Below are 20123 nucleotides of genomic sequence, written 5' to 3'. Positions count from 1 at the left end.
GTGGTTACTAGAAAACATTATCTTGGCTTTCATTGAAAAAAAAAATCAAAGGATTATGCTCTGAGATTAATGCTTGCAATTTTCTTCAAATTATATATTTGTACTGTAGATCTCTGAGTTACGGAGCTATAGGAGTAATTGTTGGACATGAGTTTACACATGGATTTGATAATAATGGTAAGTGCTGGTTCGTTGTATGAGCTGCTGCTTCTATGATAATGTTGATCGTACGGATGTTAATTGTTGCTATTATCTTTGCATAGTGGCATCATCATAGACTGAAGATTATCCAAAGCAGTATGGTTGCTGATTGAAAACTTTCCCCTATGTCTTGCTGTGATAGCTTGCCATAAATAAATAATTGTTCCCGTTGGTGACGGGATAACATGAAAGAAAAACCTTGTAATTTCAATGAAATTAGCTTCGCATTTAGATCAGGCTTGCTGTAGCTGCCATGATAGTTACAGGAATTGCTTCATAGCTTCTCCCCTTTGTCATTTCTTTCTTCACCGTCATGAGATGCTCTCTCATAATAATCTCATATAATCAGTTAGGACTCTGGAGCTCAGCTGCCTGATCCCTTTATACGGTTGCAAGGATTATGCAACGCTTAAGCTCTGTTTTTCTCTATGCTGGCATATATTCAGAATTTTGTTAGGAGGCTGTGCTTTCCTAATAATGTATAGTATAGAAGAATGTGCTATGTATCCTGATGATATTTAAGCACAAGAGCAGAGTGGGACATAAACTACCAAAACCAGTGCCTTTTGAGAGTCCTCATCATTTTTGATGGACACTCCTTTCTCCTTTACCATTGAGCATTGTTGGAAAGCCACAAGAAATCTCTAAAATTTATGAATTGGCAGCAAATTACTATCAGGTGCATATCTGCACAATGATCTGCAGGCAGTTTCAAGGAGCTGGCTGGCACAAGGCAACATTGGATAGGCGGCCCTCTTTCTTCCGTGTCTGTGGTGTCTCCAGCATCCTTTCCTGGATGCCTACCCCAGGGCCAGAGACTCTTGGTTCTTCTCCTTCTGGATGGTTCTTCCTGGGCTCCCACAAGCCCTTCCTGAATCACCTAGGGTTTCTGCATCTCTAATCTCTGCCCTCCCTATTAATAAATGTAGCTGCCTTATAGTCATCTCAGTCTCCAGAGCTACACTTTCTGTCTTTGCGTGTTCACTTTATCTAAGAGGAGTGTCTTAGCTAAGAAACTTAACCCAGTAGTGATCTCTTGGTTTTGGGCCTTTCTTCCTGGGAAATTTATGTACAGTTGTCCCTCTGAATCTTTTGGAGGCCTTCTGGAGCCATTCTCAGAGGACATAATCTAATGACAACAATTTCACTCCATAACCAATACTTAGAGAGTTACATAGTTAACTACGTGCCCAGTAACTGTTTAATGATTGATTGGGTAGTGTATGGAGGACAGTGAGTCCATGCTCTCCCAGGGGTGGTGGTAGTAGCATCCACCCTTGCCAAAGAGCTTTGGGTTATTTCAGTTAACACCTTTGCTTTGGGGCTGTCTTACAAGTCCAATGAAGAGTTCTTTCCATAATTAAATTTAAACCAATAGTAATCTTGAGTATGGACAACAGTCCAGATCTACTCAAAACATTTTTTGAAGGGTGTAGACAAATGAAGAGTGAGGCTATAACAAACAAACAAACAAAAAACCCACAACCAAACCAGAAACCAAAAACCAAAAACAAATAAGCAAACACCCATGTATAGTTATTCTTTTTTTCCATTATGTTTTGGAGATTTCCATTCTTGTTCCAAGTTCTCTTTTTAGAGCAACCTGCCTTGTCAAAGCAGGACAGATGGGCCTTCCATGCACACTGATGGCTGTGGAATGATTCATAATAGAGGTTTTATGTGTCTCTTAGCTCCTGGCAACTTGGAGGAAACACGTTCCTATAGGGCTGAGTCAGGGGCTGTGGTCTCACGGTGTGAATGACTCACAAGGCTGTGCCTATGGATCCGTGTGAATGACTCACTGGGCTGTTCCTATGGATCGTTTGGAATTTCACTGGTAGTGACGCTCCAGCTCCCACCATGGGCTTTCTGAATGAAGCCATTTCATTTCATAATCCAGAGAACATGAAGGGTCACATCAGGTGAAAACAAAGAATTCAAGACTGGTTCACGGTGTGCATGCCATAAGTTGATGAATTTTATTTTTAAAATGTTCTTTGTTGCTCAGGAGGGAAGAACTTCCTCAAACCTGTTTATCAACCCCTCTTTTTACAATTAACACGTGACATTGGAGAGAAGGTGGGAGCTGCTCCCAGGCGTGACCCTTGCTCCTGGGGACTGCTTTTTCAAGGTTTTTTGAATTGAGGGAAAGGGAAAATGAATAAATTAGTTTCCACAAATAGTACAAATTTCTTTAAGTTCTTATTTAAATTCTAGTTAGTTAACATACAGTATATTATTAGTTTCTGATGTACACTGTAGGGATTCTACACTTCCGTACATCACCGGGCACTCATCAGGACGAGTGCCCTCCTTCATCCCCATCACCTGTCTCACCCATCCTCTCCCCCACCTCCCCTCTGGTAGCCAGCAGTGTGTTCCCTAGAGTTAAGAGTCCGTTTCCTAGTTTGTCTCTCCTTTTTTTTCCCCCTTTGCTCATTTGTTTTGTTTCTTAAATTCCACGTATGAGTGAAATCATATTTTTTTTCTTTCTCTGACTTGTTTCACTTAGCATTATATTCTCTAGTTCCATCCCTGTTGTTACAGATGGCAAGATTTCATTCTTTTTTATGGCTTAGTAATATTCCACTTTCTCTTTATACACCACTTTTTCTTTATCCATTCATCTGTTGATGGACATTTGGGTTGTTTCCATAATTTGGCTATTGTAGGTAATGCTGCTATAAACATTGGGGTGCATGTACCCCTTCAAATCAGTATTTTTGTATCCTTTGGATAAATACCCAGTAGTGTAATTGCTGGGTCATAGGGCAATTCTATTTTTAGCTTTTTGAATACCTCCATATTGTCTCCTACGGTGGCTGCACCAGTTTGCATTGCCACCAACAGTGCAGGAGGGCTCCTTTTTCTCCACATCCTCGCCAACACTTGTCATCTCTTATCTTTTTGGTACTAGCCATTCTGACAGATGTGAGGTGATACCTCATTGTAGTTTTGATTTGCATTTCCCTGATGAGTGATGTGGAGCATCTTTTCAAATCTGTGTTGCCCATCTGTATGTTTTCTTTGGAAAAATAATGCAATGCCTATCAAAATAATACCAGCATTTTTCACAGAGCTAGAGCAAACAATCCTAAAATTTGTATGGAACCACAAAAGACCCCAGATAGCCGAAGCAACCTCGAAAAAGAAAAGCAAGGCACAAGGGCATCACAATTCCAGACTTCAAGCTCTATTACAAAACTTTAGTCATCAAGACGGTATGGTTCTTGCACTAACCTAGATACATAGATCATTGGAACAGACTAGAAAACCCAGAAATGAGCCCACAAATACATGATCAATTAATCTTTGACAAAGCAGGCAAAAAAATAATCCATTGGAAAAAAGACAGTCTCTTCAACAAATGCTTCTGGGAAACTGGACAGCAACATTCAAATGAATGAAAGTGGACCGTGTTCTTATACCACACACACAGATAAGTTGAAAATGGGTGAACGAATGACCTAAATGTGAGGCCTAAAACCGTAAAAACCCTAGAAGAGAACATAGGTGGTACAAATATCTTTTAACTTTCCTTTTTGATAGGTAGAAAATATGATAAAAATGGAAACCTGGATCCTTGGTGGTCTGCTGACTCAGAAGAAAAGTTTAAAGAAAAAACAAAGTGCATGGTTAACCAATATAGCAACTACTATTGGAGGAAAGCTGGCTTAAATGTAAGTACAACTACGGTGTTTTGTGGTTATTTTTTCTCTTTTGGACATTACTGGCTTTAGACCATTGGTTCTCAGTGTGTGGTTCCCAGGACAACAGCATCAGCCTCTTCTGGAAACTTGTTAGAGATGCTAATTGAGTCTTACTTCAGACCTCTTGACCCAGAATTCTGGAGGGAGGCGGGCACTGGTCTTCTGGCAGTCTGTCTTTTCCCAAGCCCTCAGGTGACTCTGATTAAAGCTCAAGTTTGAGACTCACAGGCCTAAACATGAGTTCGTTTTTCTAGATTTAGATAAATGTAGAAAATCTTGTAGCAAACATACACCATACAACTCTTATGAATCTACACTCCATATCATTTTAAAAAATTTCCTTCCAAATTACTATTTAATTCATTGAAATAAATCTCATTATTTTGAATTAATGACTCTGAATTTGTTAAGAGTTCTTAGTTATAGAATTTTGAACAAAAGAAATGTCTTTCTAAGACATTTATTTTATATTATACATACATAATACATGTCCATGAAGGCAAGAATGAAGTTTTATAGTTGCCGTTCATGTGCATCACATTTTATTTCTTTCTTGTCTTCACCCCTTCCCCTCTTATCACTCTTCTCTTCCCTGCCTGTCATTCATCTTAATCACCCTGGTACACTGTTTCACATGCTCGCGAAGAGATAAACACACACCACAGGCCCCTTTATTGCATGGTTTTCAGTTGCTGTCTAGAAGTCCACAGTGGGAACGTAATCTAACATATTCACCTAACCTCTTATTGAGATAGGTCACGCTTTGTCTCCAGCTCTTTTCCCACAGTAAATGCTGCTGTAACAAAACCTCTCATTGTGTACATATCCTTTTTATCCATCTAGGATAGATTCCTACTGTCACCAAGAAGTTATAATATTCATAGTTCCACCAGTGGTATATGAAAGAGCATTTCTCTCTTCAGTTATCTTCTCACCAATGTATCAGAACTTTTTAAAGATATTACAGGTGTTAGAATTTTGTCATTCACATTACAGAATTTTCTCCCAAATATATTAAGCATCCATTAGATTTCATGTATGGCATCTTTTGACATACAAAAATTAAACATTTCTATAGATCCAAAGATACCTATTTCTCTTAAAAAATAGGGATGCATAGGTGGCTCAGTGGGTTAAGCGTCTGTCTTTGGCTCAGCTCACGATCCTGGAACTCCAGGATTGAGACCCACATCCCCATACCAGGCTTTGTGCTCCGCAGAGAGTCTGCTTCTCCTTTCCCTCACCCTGCTCAAGCTCTTTCTCTCTCACTCTCTCAGATCGATAAATTAAAAAAACTTTAAAAAATAGTTTTTGCATTTCCACCCTATATCATATATATAGTCTCTTGGCTTTTCTGGGAAGGTTTCTGTGGTTTTTTAATTTTATATTTAAATCTTCATGCATGTGAAACTTGCACTTTCTTATGGAGTTTTCTTTTATATAGATTTTATTTATTTATTTGAAACAGAGAAAGAGAACACAAGCAGGGAGGAGAGGCAGAGGGATAAGGAGAATCAGAATCCCCACTGAGCGGGGAGCATGACCTGGGGCTTGATCCTAGAACCCTGGGATCACGTCCAGAGCTAAAGGCAGATGCTTATGACTGAGCCACCCAGGCGTCCCCTTTTTATGGAGTTTAATGTGAGAATTCTTTTCTTCTAAAAGGATAGAGTTGATCCAACATCATTGATTAAAAGATATTTTTTCTCACTGAATTGAGTATTTGTCAAATTTTAGATTCTCCTATATATTGACATCAATTTTTGGATTAGGTATTCTGTTCTGCTGGTATGTATGTTCAGTTCTACACCAAGGTCTTATTACCATGGCTATATGGATTATTCTGGTATCTGTCAATACAAGGTCTCCCTCACTGCTCTTTTATGTGCTTGGCCTTTCTCAGGCAAATATACTTCTGTATATGTTCCAAGATCATGTTACCCATTCTCACCCTGTCCCCCAAAGAAAATCCCATTGGGATTCTAAGTTAAATCATACTCAGTGGATGGAATTGATATTTTTTGTAATATAGTCTTCTTGTTCAAGAACATGGTATACCTTTCTATCTGTTTGATTCCTGTTTTAAGTTTTCCAATACAACTCTACAGTTTTCTATATATACTTTATGTCCTCCACATTGTTCTTACTTCTTTTTTGTTTTCCTTATTTTGCTGGTTTGGTCAGGTTTTCATGCCCTCTCCATAACTATTAACTTTTCCTTATACTTTTTTATTGTGTTTTCTGCTCCTGCTTTCATAATTATAAAAAATGGATTTCTCTCGTTGTATTTGACAGTAAGAGACTAGTAATGAAGAATTGTTGGTAGGGTATGGATCTGTAGGAAATCCTTTACTAATCTAAAATATAGATGCACACACTGTATGCTCCTACACTGTACAGTCAGGGGGACAGCACATAACAGAAGCAAGAGAACACACAAAACTGTCTTGGTTCTCCTAGTTCTTTAGCCATGTTCAGCACCAGGAATGCCACTCCTTGTCCAGGCAATGAAACCAGAGGCTGTATCCTTGAATAGTATCTCTAGCTCTTTCATCACTGTTCTGGGAAGCCATTTATTTCTCTGCCCATATATTTCTTTAATATCTACAAGTAAGTCATGAGAAGTTCTGAAATGGGTGCCCCGTTTATCTATATTCAATGTAGAGGTTGTCACACTGTGAAAATCCATCTAGATTATACGTTGCTTCAGGAAGAGCTTAGGGGAGGGGTTCTAGAGTCAGATAGAGGTTCAAATCTTGACTCAACCAGTTACAAGTTTTGTGAACATGGGAAAGTTCCTTGACCTTCCTGACTCTGAGAGTCTTCCTCTGTGAAATGGGTCACTGTTTCGGAACTCATTCATTTGTAAGAAGTACATGACTGAGACTATGTAAAGCACCAGCATCATTGACGTGCAGGACGTGCTTAGTAAATTGTAGCTGATATTACTGCGACATACTCATAGGTACTCCATCCTAGGGGAAAACAAAGGCAAAGATTTGGGGGCTGAAAACCAAACAAACAACAATAGAAGAGCAGTTTTTTTTTTTTTTGATGAAGGGAATACATATCTCCTGATGATTGTTACTGTAGGCTTGGGTGTTATACTTTTCGCCTACCTGAAACAAAGTTAATCCTCATACTGGTCCCGAGAGGTGTACATATTGCTAGCCTGTTTTACATGTAAGAAAACTGAGACTCAAAGAGACAAAAACCCACAGTAGAGCCTAGATTAGATTTAGATTGGTGTGATTTCAAGATCCATATTCTGTTTTTTTTTTAAGATTTTATTTATTTGCCAGAGATAGAGAGAGAGAGAGAAAGAGAGAAAGCAAGCATAGGCAGGGGGAGGGAGGCAGAGGGAGAAGCAGGCTCCCCTCTGAGCAGGGAGCCCGATGGGGGACTTGATCCCAGGACCCTGGGATCATGATCTGAGCTGAAGGCAGACGCTTAACCGACTGAGCTACCCCGGCGCCCCCGAAGATCCATATTCTTGCCCCCTATATCATGCTATCGTTCTCTTCTTTTAAGTTCATTTTAGTCCTGGGTGGTGTGTTGGTGGGAGGACTATTCTACAGCATCCATATGGGCTAAAATGTCAGATACTGAGAGTGAATTCTGGTAAATGTGTACCTTTGTCACAAGGACCATAGAAAGGGGATGCCTGTGTCAGCATCCATCCATTCAACCATCAGGAGACAGTTTCAGTTTTGTTCCCAGAGAAGAAAGGTTGACTTTCTTCGTGGATATAAGATTCTGTGCTTTATTTTCTGGCTCCATTCCTGGATGCCAGTCCCCTGTGCCTGAATCCTTGGCAGTGAACTGGAGAGGGCTCCAGCAGAGTGCCACAGAAGTAGACCATGAGCAGCTCGTGAGGCTTGGAGGCAAACCTATGGCCATATGGTCTACTGAGGTGGTCTAGAGTGGGAGGAGCCAAAGGGGGATGGCTACTCCCCAGACCTCTGATTTTGATAAAGCTTAGAGGAAGGAGATTAAATTCGAGTGTGAGTAGATGTAAACAGAAGCGCTGGAATCAAGAGCAGTTGCGACATGACAAGAGAGCATATTATGAAGCAAAGGCTCTGGAAACAAACTGCTTGGGTTTCAATCTGTATGAAATGTGGGCAGTTCCTTTAATCACTGTTTTGAATCAAGTTCACTGGAAGCAAAGCCCAGGAAGGGATTTCTTAGGTAAGTGACTTACTTAGGAGGTAGTTTCAGGATAAACCTATAAGATGGTGGTTGGTTTCAAGAGAAACCTATAATAGAAAACATGTTGGTTTCAGGAGTTTAGCCTCAGCCTGATCCCATAGAAGGTTCTGGAGCCTGAATCGCACCACAGAAATTGTTCAGACTGGGGTAAGGGGCTAGGCAGTTCTCAGTGCACATCAGTTAGTTCTTGAGAAGTAGGGGATCACCTGCCAGGAATCTTCAGGTGAGGCGACTCCGCTAAGCTAAGGTTAACCTTCTTGAGCTAGGAGCAGTTGTAGGAATGGGTGTGTAGTCCTGGTGGAAACGGGGATCTGGTGCAACACCAAAGACATGTGCTACACGCTCTGAGCTCTTCTTTCCCCATGTGTTAAGCAAGGTGGTGGTAATAGCACTTACGATGGAGGATTGTCGTAAAAGAAAGAATGTATGTCAGAGCAGGAGGGGAACTTCGGGGGACCGAAGCTAGGAGGGTCCTGGGTGATTACAGAAATAAATGTTTTCTGAAGAGTTGTTTTTATCCATTGTGACTGCTTTATACCTGGGTGACTGGCCTAGCTTAAAAGTAAAGAGTGCGTAGGATTCACGGCTTTAAAGTTGAGAATGGGGTGTGTACGTTTCCTGTTGCTGCCATCACAGATCACCACACACTTAATGACCTGAAAGAACACAAACCCTGTCCTGCAGCTCTCTATGTCCCACTCAGGTCTTAGCGGGCTCAAGTCGAGGTGTAAGCAGAGCTGCTTTTCTTTCTAGCTGCTCTGGGAAGAATCTGTCGCCTTGTGTTTTCTCACTTTTAGAGGCTGGCCACATTCCTTGGCTCCTGGCCCCTTCTTTCCTCAAAGCCAGCAGTGTCTGGTCACAGCTCACATTGGATCACTCTGACACACTCTCCTGACCCCCTATTCCTCTGCTTACACGGACCCTTCTAGTTACACTGCACTCGCCTGGGTAATGCAGGCTAATGTCTCAGAATCCTTTATATAATCATATTCTAAAAGTTCCTTTTGCCACGTAAGGTAACATTTGCACAGGTTCCAGGAATTTAGGACATAGACACCTTGGGTGGGTGGGTGGGAGGCATTATTCTGCCCCTTAGGCAGGGATTGACAGGCTTTGTCTGCAAAGGGTAATTATGGTAAGTAAGCATGGTTTTGCAGGCCATAGGTCTCTGTGGCAGGAGCGTGGCTGCGACAGTACATCCACGACTGGGCATGGCTGCATGCCAATAAACCTTGAATTATGCACACTGAATTTGAACTTGGTGTAATTTTCACATGCCACAAAATATTCTCCTTCTTTTGCATTCTCCCCATACCCCACCCATTGAGTCATGTGAAGTCTGATTTCACTTTGTAGCCTGTGTAGAAGAAAGGGGCAGGTTGGATTCTGGCTTGTGGTCTGTATTGGTTTGGAACGTTTTTTTGTCCTGTCCTATGTAGGGATTTCAGAAACAGTCTTCAAAGGTGTGGAGGAATTTTTTCACCATGCTTGGCCGGTTATCCTACACATTGCAAACCTTGACCTTGTGGCCTGGGCTACTTCTGTTTGATCCCCGCCCCCCCCCCCCGCCGTGAGAACTACCCTCCTTTTAATTTTTCATGGACGTTGCTAAGGTAAAATGGTGATGGTTCATGAAGTTTTGTTCCTGTGTGGATCGTAAATGTTTGGAAACACAAAGCACACCAAAAAGAATACTCAAATGATATGAATTAATCAGAGAAAGTAGTCTGTATTGACATTTCTACTTTTACTCCATTAAACCAGAGTCACTCAGAATATTGTTAACATTTTATTGGAGTTGGCTCAATTGGTGAGAATACAGAGGTGGGTGAGAAAGAAACGTGTAGCATAATAAAATAGAAATTATTATATTCAGAAGCACCTTGCTGGAGTTAGTTTGCCATCTCACAATATATTATGACTACCTGTGATTTAGTCCATGTAATTTTCTTTTTAAAATATGGTACTCTCCCTAGCTATCACATTTATGCCTCTTGCTGAATGATAGTTGGCTGAGAAACACTCTTTTTTTCTTTTTCTTTGTTAGGTGAAGGGGAAGAGGACCCTGGGAGAAAATATTGCTGATAATGGAGGTCTGCGGGAAGCTTTTAGGGTGCGTACTGCAACATTTGCTGTGATTTTTAAAATTAAACTATTGAGTGCCATGTGGGTGTCCCTCAATTTGCACTACAGACATATTCTTGAGGAGTTAGATTTCTGTCAATTCTGTGAATTTCTGTAAATAGAATTATATTTCCACATCAACTCTGTCCTGCTTTATTATATGAATAGAGCTGCCTTTCTCTTTTTTTTTTCTTTTTGGGGTTAAGGTCACCCTAAAGAATAATAAATGTTAAGAATCATGTATTTAAAGGATAGCTTTCAGTAGATGCATTCACAATAATATCAAAACATGCTACAGAAATCTCCTCAGGGCTACGTTCATATGAGTTTTCCTTGAGTATACTGTCTCTATAGCCCTTCTTGCAATTTTCTCTTAAAATACCAAACTTCTGAATTGTGGCCAGAGGCTAGTGGTTCTCATATAGTTGGGGGGGGCAGGTGAGAGTCCCTAATAATGTTTCCATCATCCACTGGTCCTTGGTTAAACAAGAAATGTAAGGATGATGTGGGAAGATTTTCAAAAAGGTAAATGCATTTAACGTCAAGACCAGAGTATTATTCTGAGGTTACGCCCTTCCTATATTCTGGTTAACATATATTTTCTAAAATGACGGTGAGTTTTCCTTTTTATTTGGAAAAAGAAAAATTTGGCCCCATATGTTAACCCCCACATTTGTTTCCACAGCCCTTGCCATTGCATTAGGAAAAGAATAACTTCTTGGTGGGGGAGGAATTATTTAACACTGCTTTGGCCCAGGGGCTCTGGTATCTACTGAGTGTAAGGTCTTCTCACAGGTGCAGCTGCCGCACTGTTAAGCTACACAACATTGATTTGCATTTCCAGGGGTTGGTTTGTTAAAGGAAAACTTGACAGGCTGCACTTTGTTCCTGGTGGGGGATCTATTTAGGATCTCGGCCCTGGATGAGAAAAGAGGAAGGCCAGCATTGCAGGGGATCACCCTTTCTGCTTCCCTCTCCAGGCTTACAGGCAGTGGATAAACGACAAGAGGCAGGGAGTCGAAGAGCCTCTGCTCCCAGGCATCGTCTTCACCAACAACCAGCTCTTCTTCCTGAGTTATGCTCACGTGAGTAGGCCAAGGAAGGGGCTGCAAAGATAAAATGCGGGATTTCAGCTTGCTCCCGTGGTCAGAAGTTCAGTGGTATAGCTTTGATTTTAGTTGAAATGTGATCTTGCTGTTTATTTTCAGGATAAATTTCACCTTTTAAATGTTCTGTGAGACATAATTAATGAACCAATCAAGTCAGGGTTTATCGGTGTTGTTTGTCAAGTGGGTGACCAGTCCTATCATAACCCACTTGGTATTTCTTTAATATATGCTGACTTCTTAATGTATGCACTACACTTTATAACCATTTCTAGTGATTCCTTCTTTGGCTTCTGGGACTCTGCCTTCTGCTGCATTTCTCTTTGTTCTCTCTCTCTCTCTCTCTCTCTCTCTTTTTTTTTTTTTTTTGCCTCATTGGCTGACTGTATCCTACCACTTTCAACCTGTGGAAGACCCTCAAAGCTGTCTTTTCCACAGTCAGGTGGATATGTGAAGACTGCTTGAGCTGAAAACAACAACAAAACCAAGGAGAGTCATCTCACTCATTTGTGACTTTGATGGGCTTTCCAAGCAGAAAGCGAAAGAAGATGTGTACTAAAAAAACACACAATTCTGAGTTCAAGTCTCTGGCTAATGAGATAAGCGCCAGTTCTTGGTTGCTATTGGTTATCGCCTGGGCTTATGTCACAAACGTGTAGGCCTCATTTTCAAAGCAGGCAGGGATGAGCCAATGAAGGTTCTAACACATGGCTTCACAGTGGGCAAACGTGTATCCCTAAGACCACGGTTGTTACCAGCACAACTTTCTTTTGTTCAGTCTTCACTGTCTCCTCAGTAAGCTGATTCCTTCCCACATCTTCTCTGGTTGAGCCTGGCTAAAGGAGTCCCATCTTTCTGGTATCTTTTATTTCTTAAAGCTGACATGACAGCACTACATAAATGTTGCTTTATCAACATGACAGCAGCGTACCTGGAGTCACTGAAATGACCTCCCTTTTTAGTCTTCCTGTTGGTCTCAACACAGCCTGGTCTTTGGGTCTTCCCGGTTAGAAAATCTAGATTCTTCTCTCTTACTTGATTTGTCTGTCCTTGTTTTTATGACATGGGTTCCCAAAGCTGGATGTTTCATCCTTTTATCTTCTCTTTAGATTCATTCTCTCTTTCTCCCCATTACCCTGTATCTCATCCTGTGTAGAAGGCCCTTGAGCTCTCCTATTCTGCATTATCCCAACAGCCTTAAGGCATGTTTTTCTGCCTTTGGCGTCTTTCCACCACTATCTTACATGCCCCTGAAATACTACATTTTATTTCATTACTGACCTGCTCAGGGAACTGCAGTGACTCCCACATCGAGGCCAAGCACGTGCAGCTGGCTCTCATCATTGTGTCCAGTCTTATCCCACTCTATGCAACCAGCTCTGAGTTTTTGCGGCTCCGCCACACTCACCCTTAGCCAAGCAGGCGTCCTCCTGGCCACCCGGCAGTGTTAGGCCTGTTACTGTCTCTGGGGCGTTGCTTTTGATTTTCCTTCTGTAATGTGACCTCCTTCGTACTCCGCCCCCTCAGATGATTTAATCCTGTCGTTATCTTTCAGGCTCCATGTTGAGTTCCACCTCCTCCACATTTTCCACAAACTTCCCCAAGGACTCCAGTTCTCTCTTTCTCTCTCTCTTTTGAATCTCCAGCTCCTTTACACTTCTCTTCATTACTATGCAGTTTAGTCTTTAAATGTTCTCAAAATGTTGAGGACTTTTAGTTTTATCTCCATAGCTAATCTTCTGGATCCCTGTATTTCTTATGTATCCCCATAGCACCCAGCAAAGATGCTGGGTATATTGAAAATCTTGACATTTTTAGATGAATTGCTTAAAAATGGTAAGAGTAAGTAACAGTTCAGTTAAGGAGGCTTTTTTTGGGAGGGGGGTCAGTACTGGGTCAGATATCTCAAAAAAAACACACACAATATAGTTAGAATTTTCTAGAGCAAGGGTCGGCAAACTAGGACCCATGGGCCAGATATGGTCTGCTGCCCATTTTTGGTAAAACTCTTTTATTGGAAAAGAGCCATGCTCTTTCCTTTGTGTTGTGGGTAGCTGGTTTTGTGTGACAGTGGCAGAACTGAGTAGTTGAAACAGAGACCTTCTGGTCTACAAAGCCTAAAATATTTAACGTCTTCCCTTTTACAGAAAAAATGTGCTGACCCTTGGTTGAGAGGACAAAGCACAATGTCCTTTGGTTCTTCCTTCGGATGTTAACTTATTTAATTAAAGCCCGTCTTAGTTATGTCTTTTTTTTTTAAAGGTTTTTTATTTATTTATTTGACAGAGAGACCACAAGTAGGCAGAGAGGCAGGCAGAGAGAGAGAGGGAAGCAGGCTCTCTGCCGAGCAAAGAGCCCCATGTGGGGCTCGATCCCAGGATCCAGAGATCATGACCTGAGCTGAAGGCAGAGGCTTAACCCACTGAGCCACCCAGGTGCCCCTTTAGTTATATCTTTTTGTGTGTAAACTAATTGGTAGCAACATTACCTTCATAATTTTTTAAAAAGATTTTTAAAATTTATTTATTTGACAGAGAGAGATCACAAGTAGACAGAGAGGCAGGCAGAGAGAGAGAGAGAGAGGGAAGCAGGCTCCCTGCCAAGCAGAGAGCCCGATGCGGGACTCGATCCCAGGACCCCGAGATCATGACCTGAGCCGAAGGCAGCGGCTTAACCCACTGAGCCACCCAGGCGCCCCAACCTTCGGTATTTTTGAAATGTCTTCAAATAAAATTCCAAAGCATATCTGATTTATTTTAAACTAAAGAGATTTAGGGAAAAAATGAAAAGCTATTTTATGTTACTAATGAGAAATTTATCTTGGAGGTTTTCCTACTGACAGAAGGAGGAGATTTTCAGTCTTTTGCACTTTGGAAGAAGTCTGCCTGTAGGGAGTGAAGTTATTTTCCCTCCTGAAAGGATTCTAGGAAAACAGTAACAACCATAATGTGTTTTCAGAAGTCTCTTAAATGGTTTGTGAAGCAAAGACAGCGCTAAAACAATACCATACAATTATGTAAGAATATAAGAAGAAATAACACACAAAAAAGTGAGGTAATGGTGAATGTGGGCAACAACCTCAACTTAGCTAGCTTCTGAGGAAATGAAGGAATCACATTGCGAAAGTGTCTTCACAGTCACAGTCAGACTGTTTATCTTCATCAAAAGCAATAGCAGCATATCCGCTTTCCTGTTTCCTGTGTCCCTGTAGTTTATGTTACCTGTTAATTTTTTTTTCCTCAGATATTCTCCTTATCTTTCTACTTCTCTCCATTCCTGTTGATCCTTATTTAGTGGCCATTCATCGGCAACCTTCCTGGGGCCCATAAATTTATACTCTTCAAACTGATCTCTAATTTCCTCTGCCAGATAATTCTTTTAAAAACATGATTTTATCATTTTCTTGCTCACAAATAGTGTTTAAATATGGTTTAAATTCTTTAGCTTGTGGCTCAAGACTTCAGAAAACTGGCAACATCCTCTCTCTACCCTGGTCTCCCATCACTGCCCATTATGTACCACGCAGTCCAGCTACATGGAATGTCTCGGTTTTTTTTTTTTCCCTCTCAGATAGGTCTTTGCTTCTATTTTCTTCTGCACTTGGAATGCACCCCGTCATTGCTTGTCTCCCAGTTCTTTTCATACTTCAAGATTATATCATGTTTCCAGACACATCGCAAGTCAGGATTGAGTAAATTACGGTGCAGGAACAAGCAATACAAAGACAGTTTCTTTTGTGTTCATGCCCCCCATCCAGTGTGGGTTGAGAGAGGGGCTCTGCTCTAGTAGTAGTTTTTACTCAAGGACCTGGGTTTTGGAGTCTTGATCTCAACACATGCTTAACATGTTCACCATTGGAGTAGGAAAGTGGTATGAGGAAGTGGTATGAGGAAGTGTACAGTGGACCTTCATGTGGCTTCTTAAATTGTTCTTAAGATGCTTAGAACTTGTGCTAGGTTTTTAAAGCTTCCACAAGGATGTGCTGTCTATCACTTCTGCTCACATTTCATGGATCAGAGCAAGTCGTAGAGCTTTGCCTAACTTCCCTGTCTATGGAGAAGGGTCTTCGTATCCAAGGCCCTGACTAGGGGTGACACAAGCAAGGCACTTAGGGTGCAAAACACTCACTTCCCATGACCATACTCTGTAATAGATGATGGATTCATTTTTTTTCCTGTTGGAGTGAGTATGGTTGAATTTGGTAAGTCCTCTTCCAAGCATTATATTATTTGAATTAATACATTGGTCGATTCCAGGACATATACAGTGTTTTCTTGATTTAAGAAATGTGTCTGGAAACTGTCCTAATTTACTCAATTTGTGGAATTATGCACAACAATAAAACCTTCTATGCTGGGGATTAGAATAATAGATGCTGTTACTGGTGAAGGTTTTACCTGATCTACTAAAACTGTTTGTCATCCACTGAGTCTAAAATTACTCTTCAGTATAATTTGGAGCAGTTAAGGAGGTAGAAAGTGTGTAATTGGAAAGGAAACATAATTATTGGCATGCTTTTCTCTTATAGGTGAGGTGTAATTCCTACAGACCAGAAGCTGCCCGAGAACAAATCCAAATTGGTGCTCACAGCCCCCCTCAGTTTAGGTAAATGGGCAAATCAGTGATCCTCTTTTTAAACTGTGCATGTCCTACCTCTTCCCTGATTCAGCTGTCCCAGTGTTATACCAAACAGGAGATCAGAACAAGAGCCTGTGTTGTGAACAGCAGTCTCTCCATTTTGCAGACAGAACTACTTGACCAAAGAGAAACTGAGCACCTTTTCTTTCACTAGCAGGAAGCTAGTCCGCATTCTTTTAAAAAAAAAAAAATGTTCGTGGTAAGCATTTGTGCATGCCTCTAGCCCATTGCTATAACAGGAGATCCTTGAGATAGTACAAGACTCCAAAGGTAATTTAGAATCCAAATCATAACTTTAGTATTATTTCTCATTTATTATCTTCCAGTTTTTGCAAGGCCCCAGTCCAGGGGTGCCATGAGCACCATGGCTTAGTAAATGGGAATATTTGATTTATCCAACCACTTATGTTTTTTTGTGTGTGAGCACAAATGTCTCTTTCCTTAGACAAGGATGAGAGCTCACATACGGTACCTTAAAGCACACAGAGCTCTGGTGCATTTTGTGTTCTAGAGTATCCTGTTTCATGCTTCTTGTTTTTCCACGCAGCCAGCTGGCCGACATGAATCAATGCCCGCTTTCCGAATAGCTCTGAACACAAAACAGGATGTATGGGGATATTTAGCTATTAGAATTCATATCTGAAGTCAAAGCACTATGTTTTGGCTTTTAGTTTGAATCATTTTTTGAAACAGTTGCTTCAAATGAAGGGAAAAGGATTATGACCTGCAATCTTAATTGTCAGAATGATGAAATAACAAGTAAAAATAAAATTAAGGTTAGGGTATTTACCCAGTGCTAGGTTTCTAGTCCAGTTTGAGATTTTCTGTAGTTGGGGTCAGAGAATTATAATGGGGGCTATATAAGAAACTATAGTAATTTTTTATTGACCAATTCTTTCCTTAGAGCATGTCATACCTGGATATCCTTATGTTTAATGTTTAAATGAATCCATCGGCGCAGTGTAGGAAAATCATCTAAATTTTCTCCTATATTTAAAAATCTTACTCCTAAAACCTTGCTTTAGAAATGTTTCAGAAATTGACTCTAAATTACCCAGGAGCATAAAAATCTAATCACAGTGTTAGAAAATTCTACCCCACTGGGCTAAACGGTCAAAAAATGCTGACAGTCTCTAATGAACTAAAATATGCTCCCACTGATGAGTTGTGAGTTGTGCAGATAGAAACCACACAGTAGATTAATTACTTAACAGGTAAGATTTTTAGAAACTAATTTCCTTTTACTAACTAGTTGCCTGTAATACTGGATTTTAGCTGATAATTTACAGAGTATACTTACTAATTACCAGCTAAATTCTCTTTAGCATTTGCCCAGGGTGAATCACACTATGATAGATGCATCCCTACTCATATATCCCAGCTAAAACACAGGAGGTTTGAATACAGGCCACTATATTCCTTCACATGCCCATAGGTCACATAGTCATTAGGGAAGAAATAGTAACTAAGAATGCTGAGTCTCTCTAGTCAACACTCTGAACATGCAGTTGAGTAAGAAATAGATGAGGGGGCAGTTTTTGCTGGCTTGTTAGTGATGTCTGCAGTAACTATAGATTTTGAGTACAGCAGAAATCACACAGTGGAAATAGCACTGCCAACCAAAGTGCTGAGTAGGAATCCACCGTCTTTACTGCAGTCAGGGAACTTGTAAGGACACCAGATTTTGGAACTAACTCCGGTAAAACATTGCTCATCAATAACGAGTAGATACCATTCATTAGTTTGTTGCCTGGACTGAATTTGAGGTAAATCTGAACCTTCAAATGTAATAGGAATGAAACGAAAGTGTTTTTGTAGATTGGGTGAGGTCTTAGGTAGCAATGACATGAATGAATCTTACAGACATAATATTGAGTAAAAGAAGGCAGGAACAACAGAATGCGTACTGTGGAGTCCATTCATACGAAGTTCAAAAACAGGCAAAACTAATCAGTGGTGATAGAGGTCAGACTGGTAATTATCCTTGGAAGCTCCACTGGTAGGGCACATGATGGAGCCTTCTAGGTGCTGGTAATATCCCATATCTTGTTCTGGGTGGTAGTAACATGAGTATACACACATGAACAAAATCAGTGAGCTTTACATTTCAGGTGTGTGCACTTTATATCAATTATACCTTCCATAAAAGTTAAAAAAATAGAAAGCCCAGGTATTGGTAAATCTAACAGTTTATAGGAATCTGTAAATTTATAGGACTATACAATCACATACATGATTTATAGGAATTGTAAATCATACAGTTGATAGGAATTTGAGGGTATTGGGAAGATTAATCAGGGCATTTGTCTGACATTCAGGAGGTGCTGGTTCTAGTCTCAGCTCTGTGAATTTCTTTGGAAATTTACTTCTCCCTTTTGGGCTTCAGTTGTCTCCCCTGTAAACAGATGAAAAGAATGCAACATCCCTGTGAGCAGTATGCTGTTACAGTTTTTTTCCAGGACCTCTTGAGATGGAAGAATTAAATGACATGAGCTGTGACATATCTTTTCCAGGGTCAATGGTGCAGTTAGCAACTTCGAAGAATTCCAGAAAGCCTTTAACTGTCCATCGAATTCCACGATGAACAGAGGCCTGGACTCCTGCCGACTCTGGTAGCTGGACCGTTGGTTTATGCCATCCCAAGAGCCACGCAGTACCAGTAGAGGCCACACGGAGCGCTCGTCGCCACTGCTGTCAGCCTGTATTCCCTGCCCCACCCCCCAGGACTCAGTTTTTTAGTGCATCTTCCATATTTGGGTGTTGGTTGGATCAAAACAGTATATTCAAATTGTAGGGCTCAAAAAATGGAATCTAAGAAGGGATCTCAGTATGTTTCTTTACAAAACCAGACTAACAGAAATAAATCTCTAGGCTACTTTTGTTAAAACATTATCTGCTAAATTGTTGCTCTTGCCCATTTTTAGTGTGGAAACAGCTAGGTGGTATATACCATCTAAGCCACAGCTTCGCAGGGACCTAAGCATAATGTATCCAGAAAAAAATTTGGTCTATTGAATGTGTAACCCTCAATGATGAAAACATGTTCCTGGAACACCTGGTAGGTCTTGCGGCTCTACGGAATGCGCTGCTGCTAGGTTTTGCGTATCACCATCAACCACGTTTATTAACTCAGTGGTGCTTAAGTTAGAAATGTGTTGGAGCTTCATTTTGCAATTTTTGCTGAAATTTTTGCCTTCAGTTCGGAAGTTTGTTGGGATGAAAATGCATCTTGCAGCTTCTGTCTGACGTAGCTGATTGCCCTGTTTAAGTCAGCATAAACAAAGCTGGCCGAAAGGCTACTTGAAAAAGGGTTTCAGTTCTTCAAATAGAGAAAAGAAAAAAGGATGTGTCTTTAAGGCCCAGAAGAAGTCAAAACTCCTCATCACGCAACAGTGGAGACACGAGGAGATGAAATCTCCACCATTTGATCTCTTTTGCCCAAGCCTCAATGATTATGTCTCTCTGACAGACACTTTTCTTTTGTCCAATTCTTACTTGTCTCATTACCCTCATGTATGTGCATTTTTCTGTTTCTGAAATGAGAAGACATTGAGAAAATGATTTTCTGATTCTCCGTTAGGAACTTACGGCTTTTATTCCCCCTTTAGCTTAAAGGAACAGATACTACATTGAAGTGGGTGAGAAGTAACGTTTTGGCTTGGTTAATGTTACCTCTCTTTGAAAAATGCTTTTTGAAAAATTTGTTGAAGACATTTTAGAATTTATTGATTAAATTTAGAATTCCCTGCATAGTTCAAAGAAACATAATTTTCACCGTCTAAGCCTTCTAAAGAGTCTGTTAGAAAGAGCAGGACTAAGTTTTTGATCCTCAGGACTTGATGCTTTCATGTGAACTCGTCCATCTCTTATTAGTGTGTATCTGTAGGATAAAATTGTGATGGCCTTAATCTGGCATTTCAAGTTTTTTAAAATAACTTTCCTCCCTGTGCATTATTCATTGTATATGCAGTTTTGGCCGATAGGAAAATCTCAAAAGCAAAAGGACGAATTCAGACTAACTGTGGGGCCATTTTGCACCCCTGTGATTTGTTGTCCTTTTTTATTTTTTAAATGTTAAGTTCGTGCCATGTCTTTTCGTAACTGTGGGAACTTCTGAAGGGAGAAAATTGCA

At 40.6% G+C, this 20123-nt stretch overlaps 1 protein-coding gene across 1 annotated transcript; it reads left to right on the top strand.

Moving 5' to 3' along the window:
- Positions 1 to 109: 109 nt before the first annotated feature.
- LOC116862938 (phosphate-regulating neutral endopeptidase PHEX-like) lies at positions 110 to 19052 on the top strand (the record flags this gene model as incomplete). The annotated part of the gene is made up of 6 exons (XM_032850383.1): positions 110 to 177; positions 3751 to 3881; positions 10171 to 10236; positions 11228 to 11332; positions 15882 to 15958; positions 18505 to 19052. Coding segments are annotated over 6 exons (550 nt in total), but the record flags the coding sequence as incomplete, so codon positions are not given.
- Between the last annotated feature and the right edge of the window lie 1071 nt (positions 19053 to 20123).

This window comes from Lontra canadensis, unplaced genomic scaffold, assembly GCF_010015895.1.
Source record: "Lontra canadensis isolate GAN:19392208 unplaced genomic scaffold, GSC_riverotter_1.0 scaffold401, whole genome shotgun sequence".
Classification (NCBI taxonomy): Eukaryota; Metazoa; Chordata; class Mammalia; order Carnivora; family Mustelidae; genus Lontra; species Lontra canadensis.
Note: the sequence above shows the minus strand (reverse complement) of the source record. Positions and strands in the feature narration are given on the sequence as shown.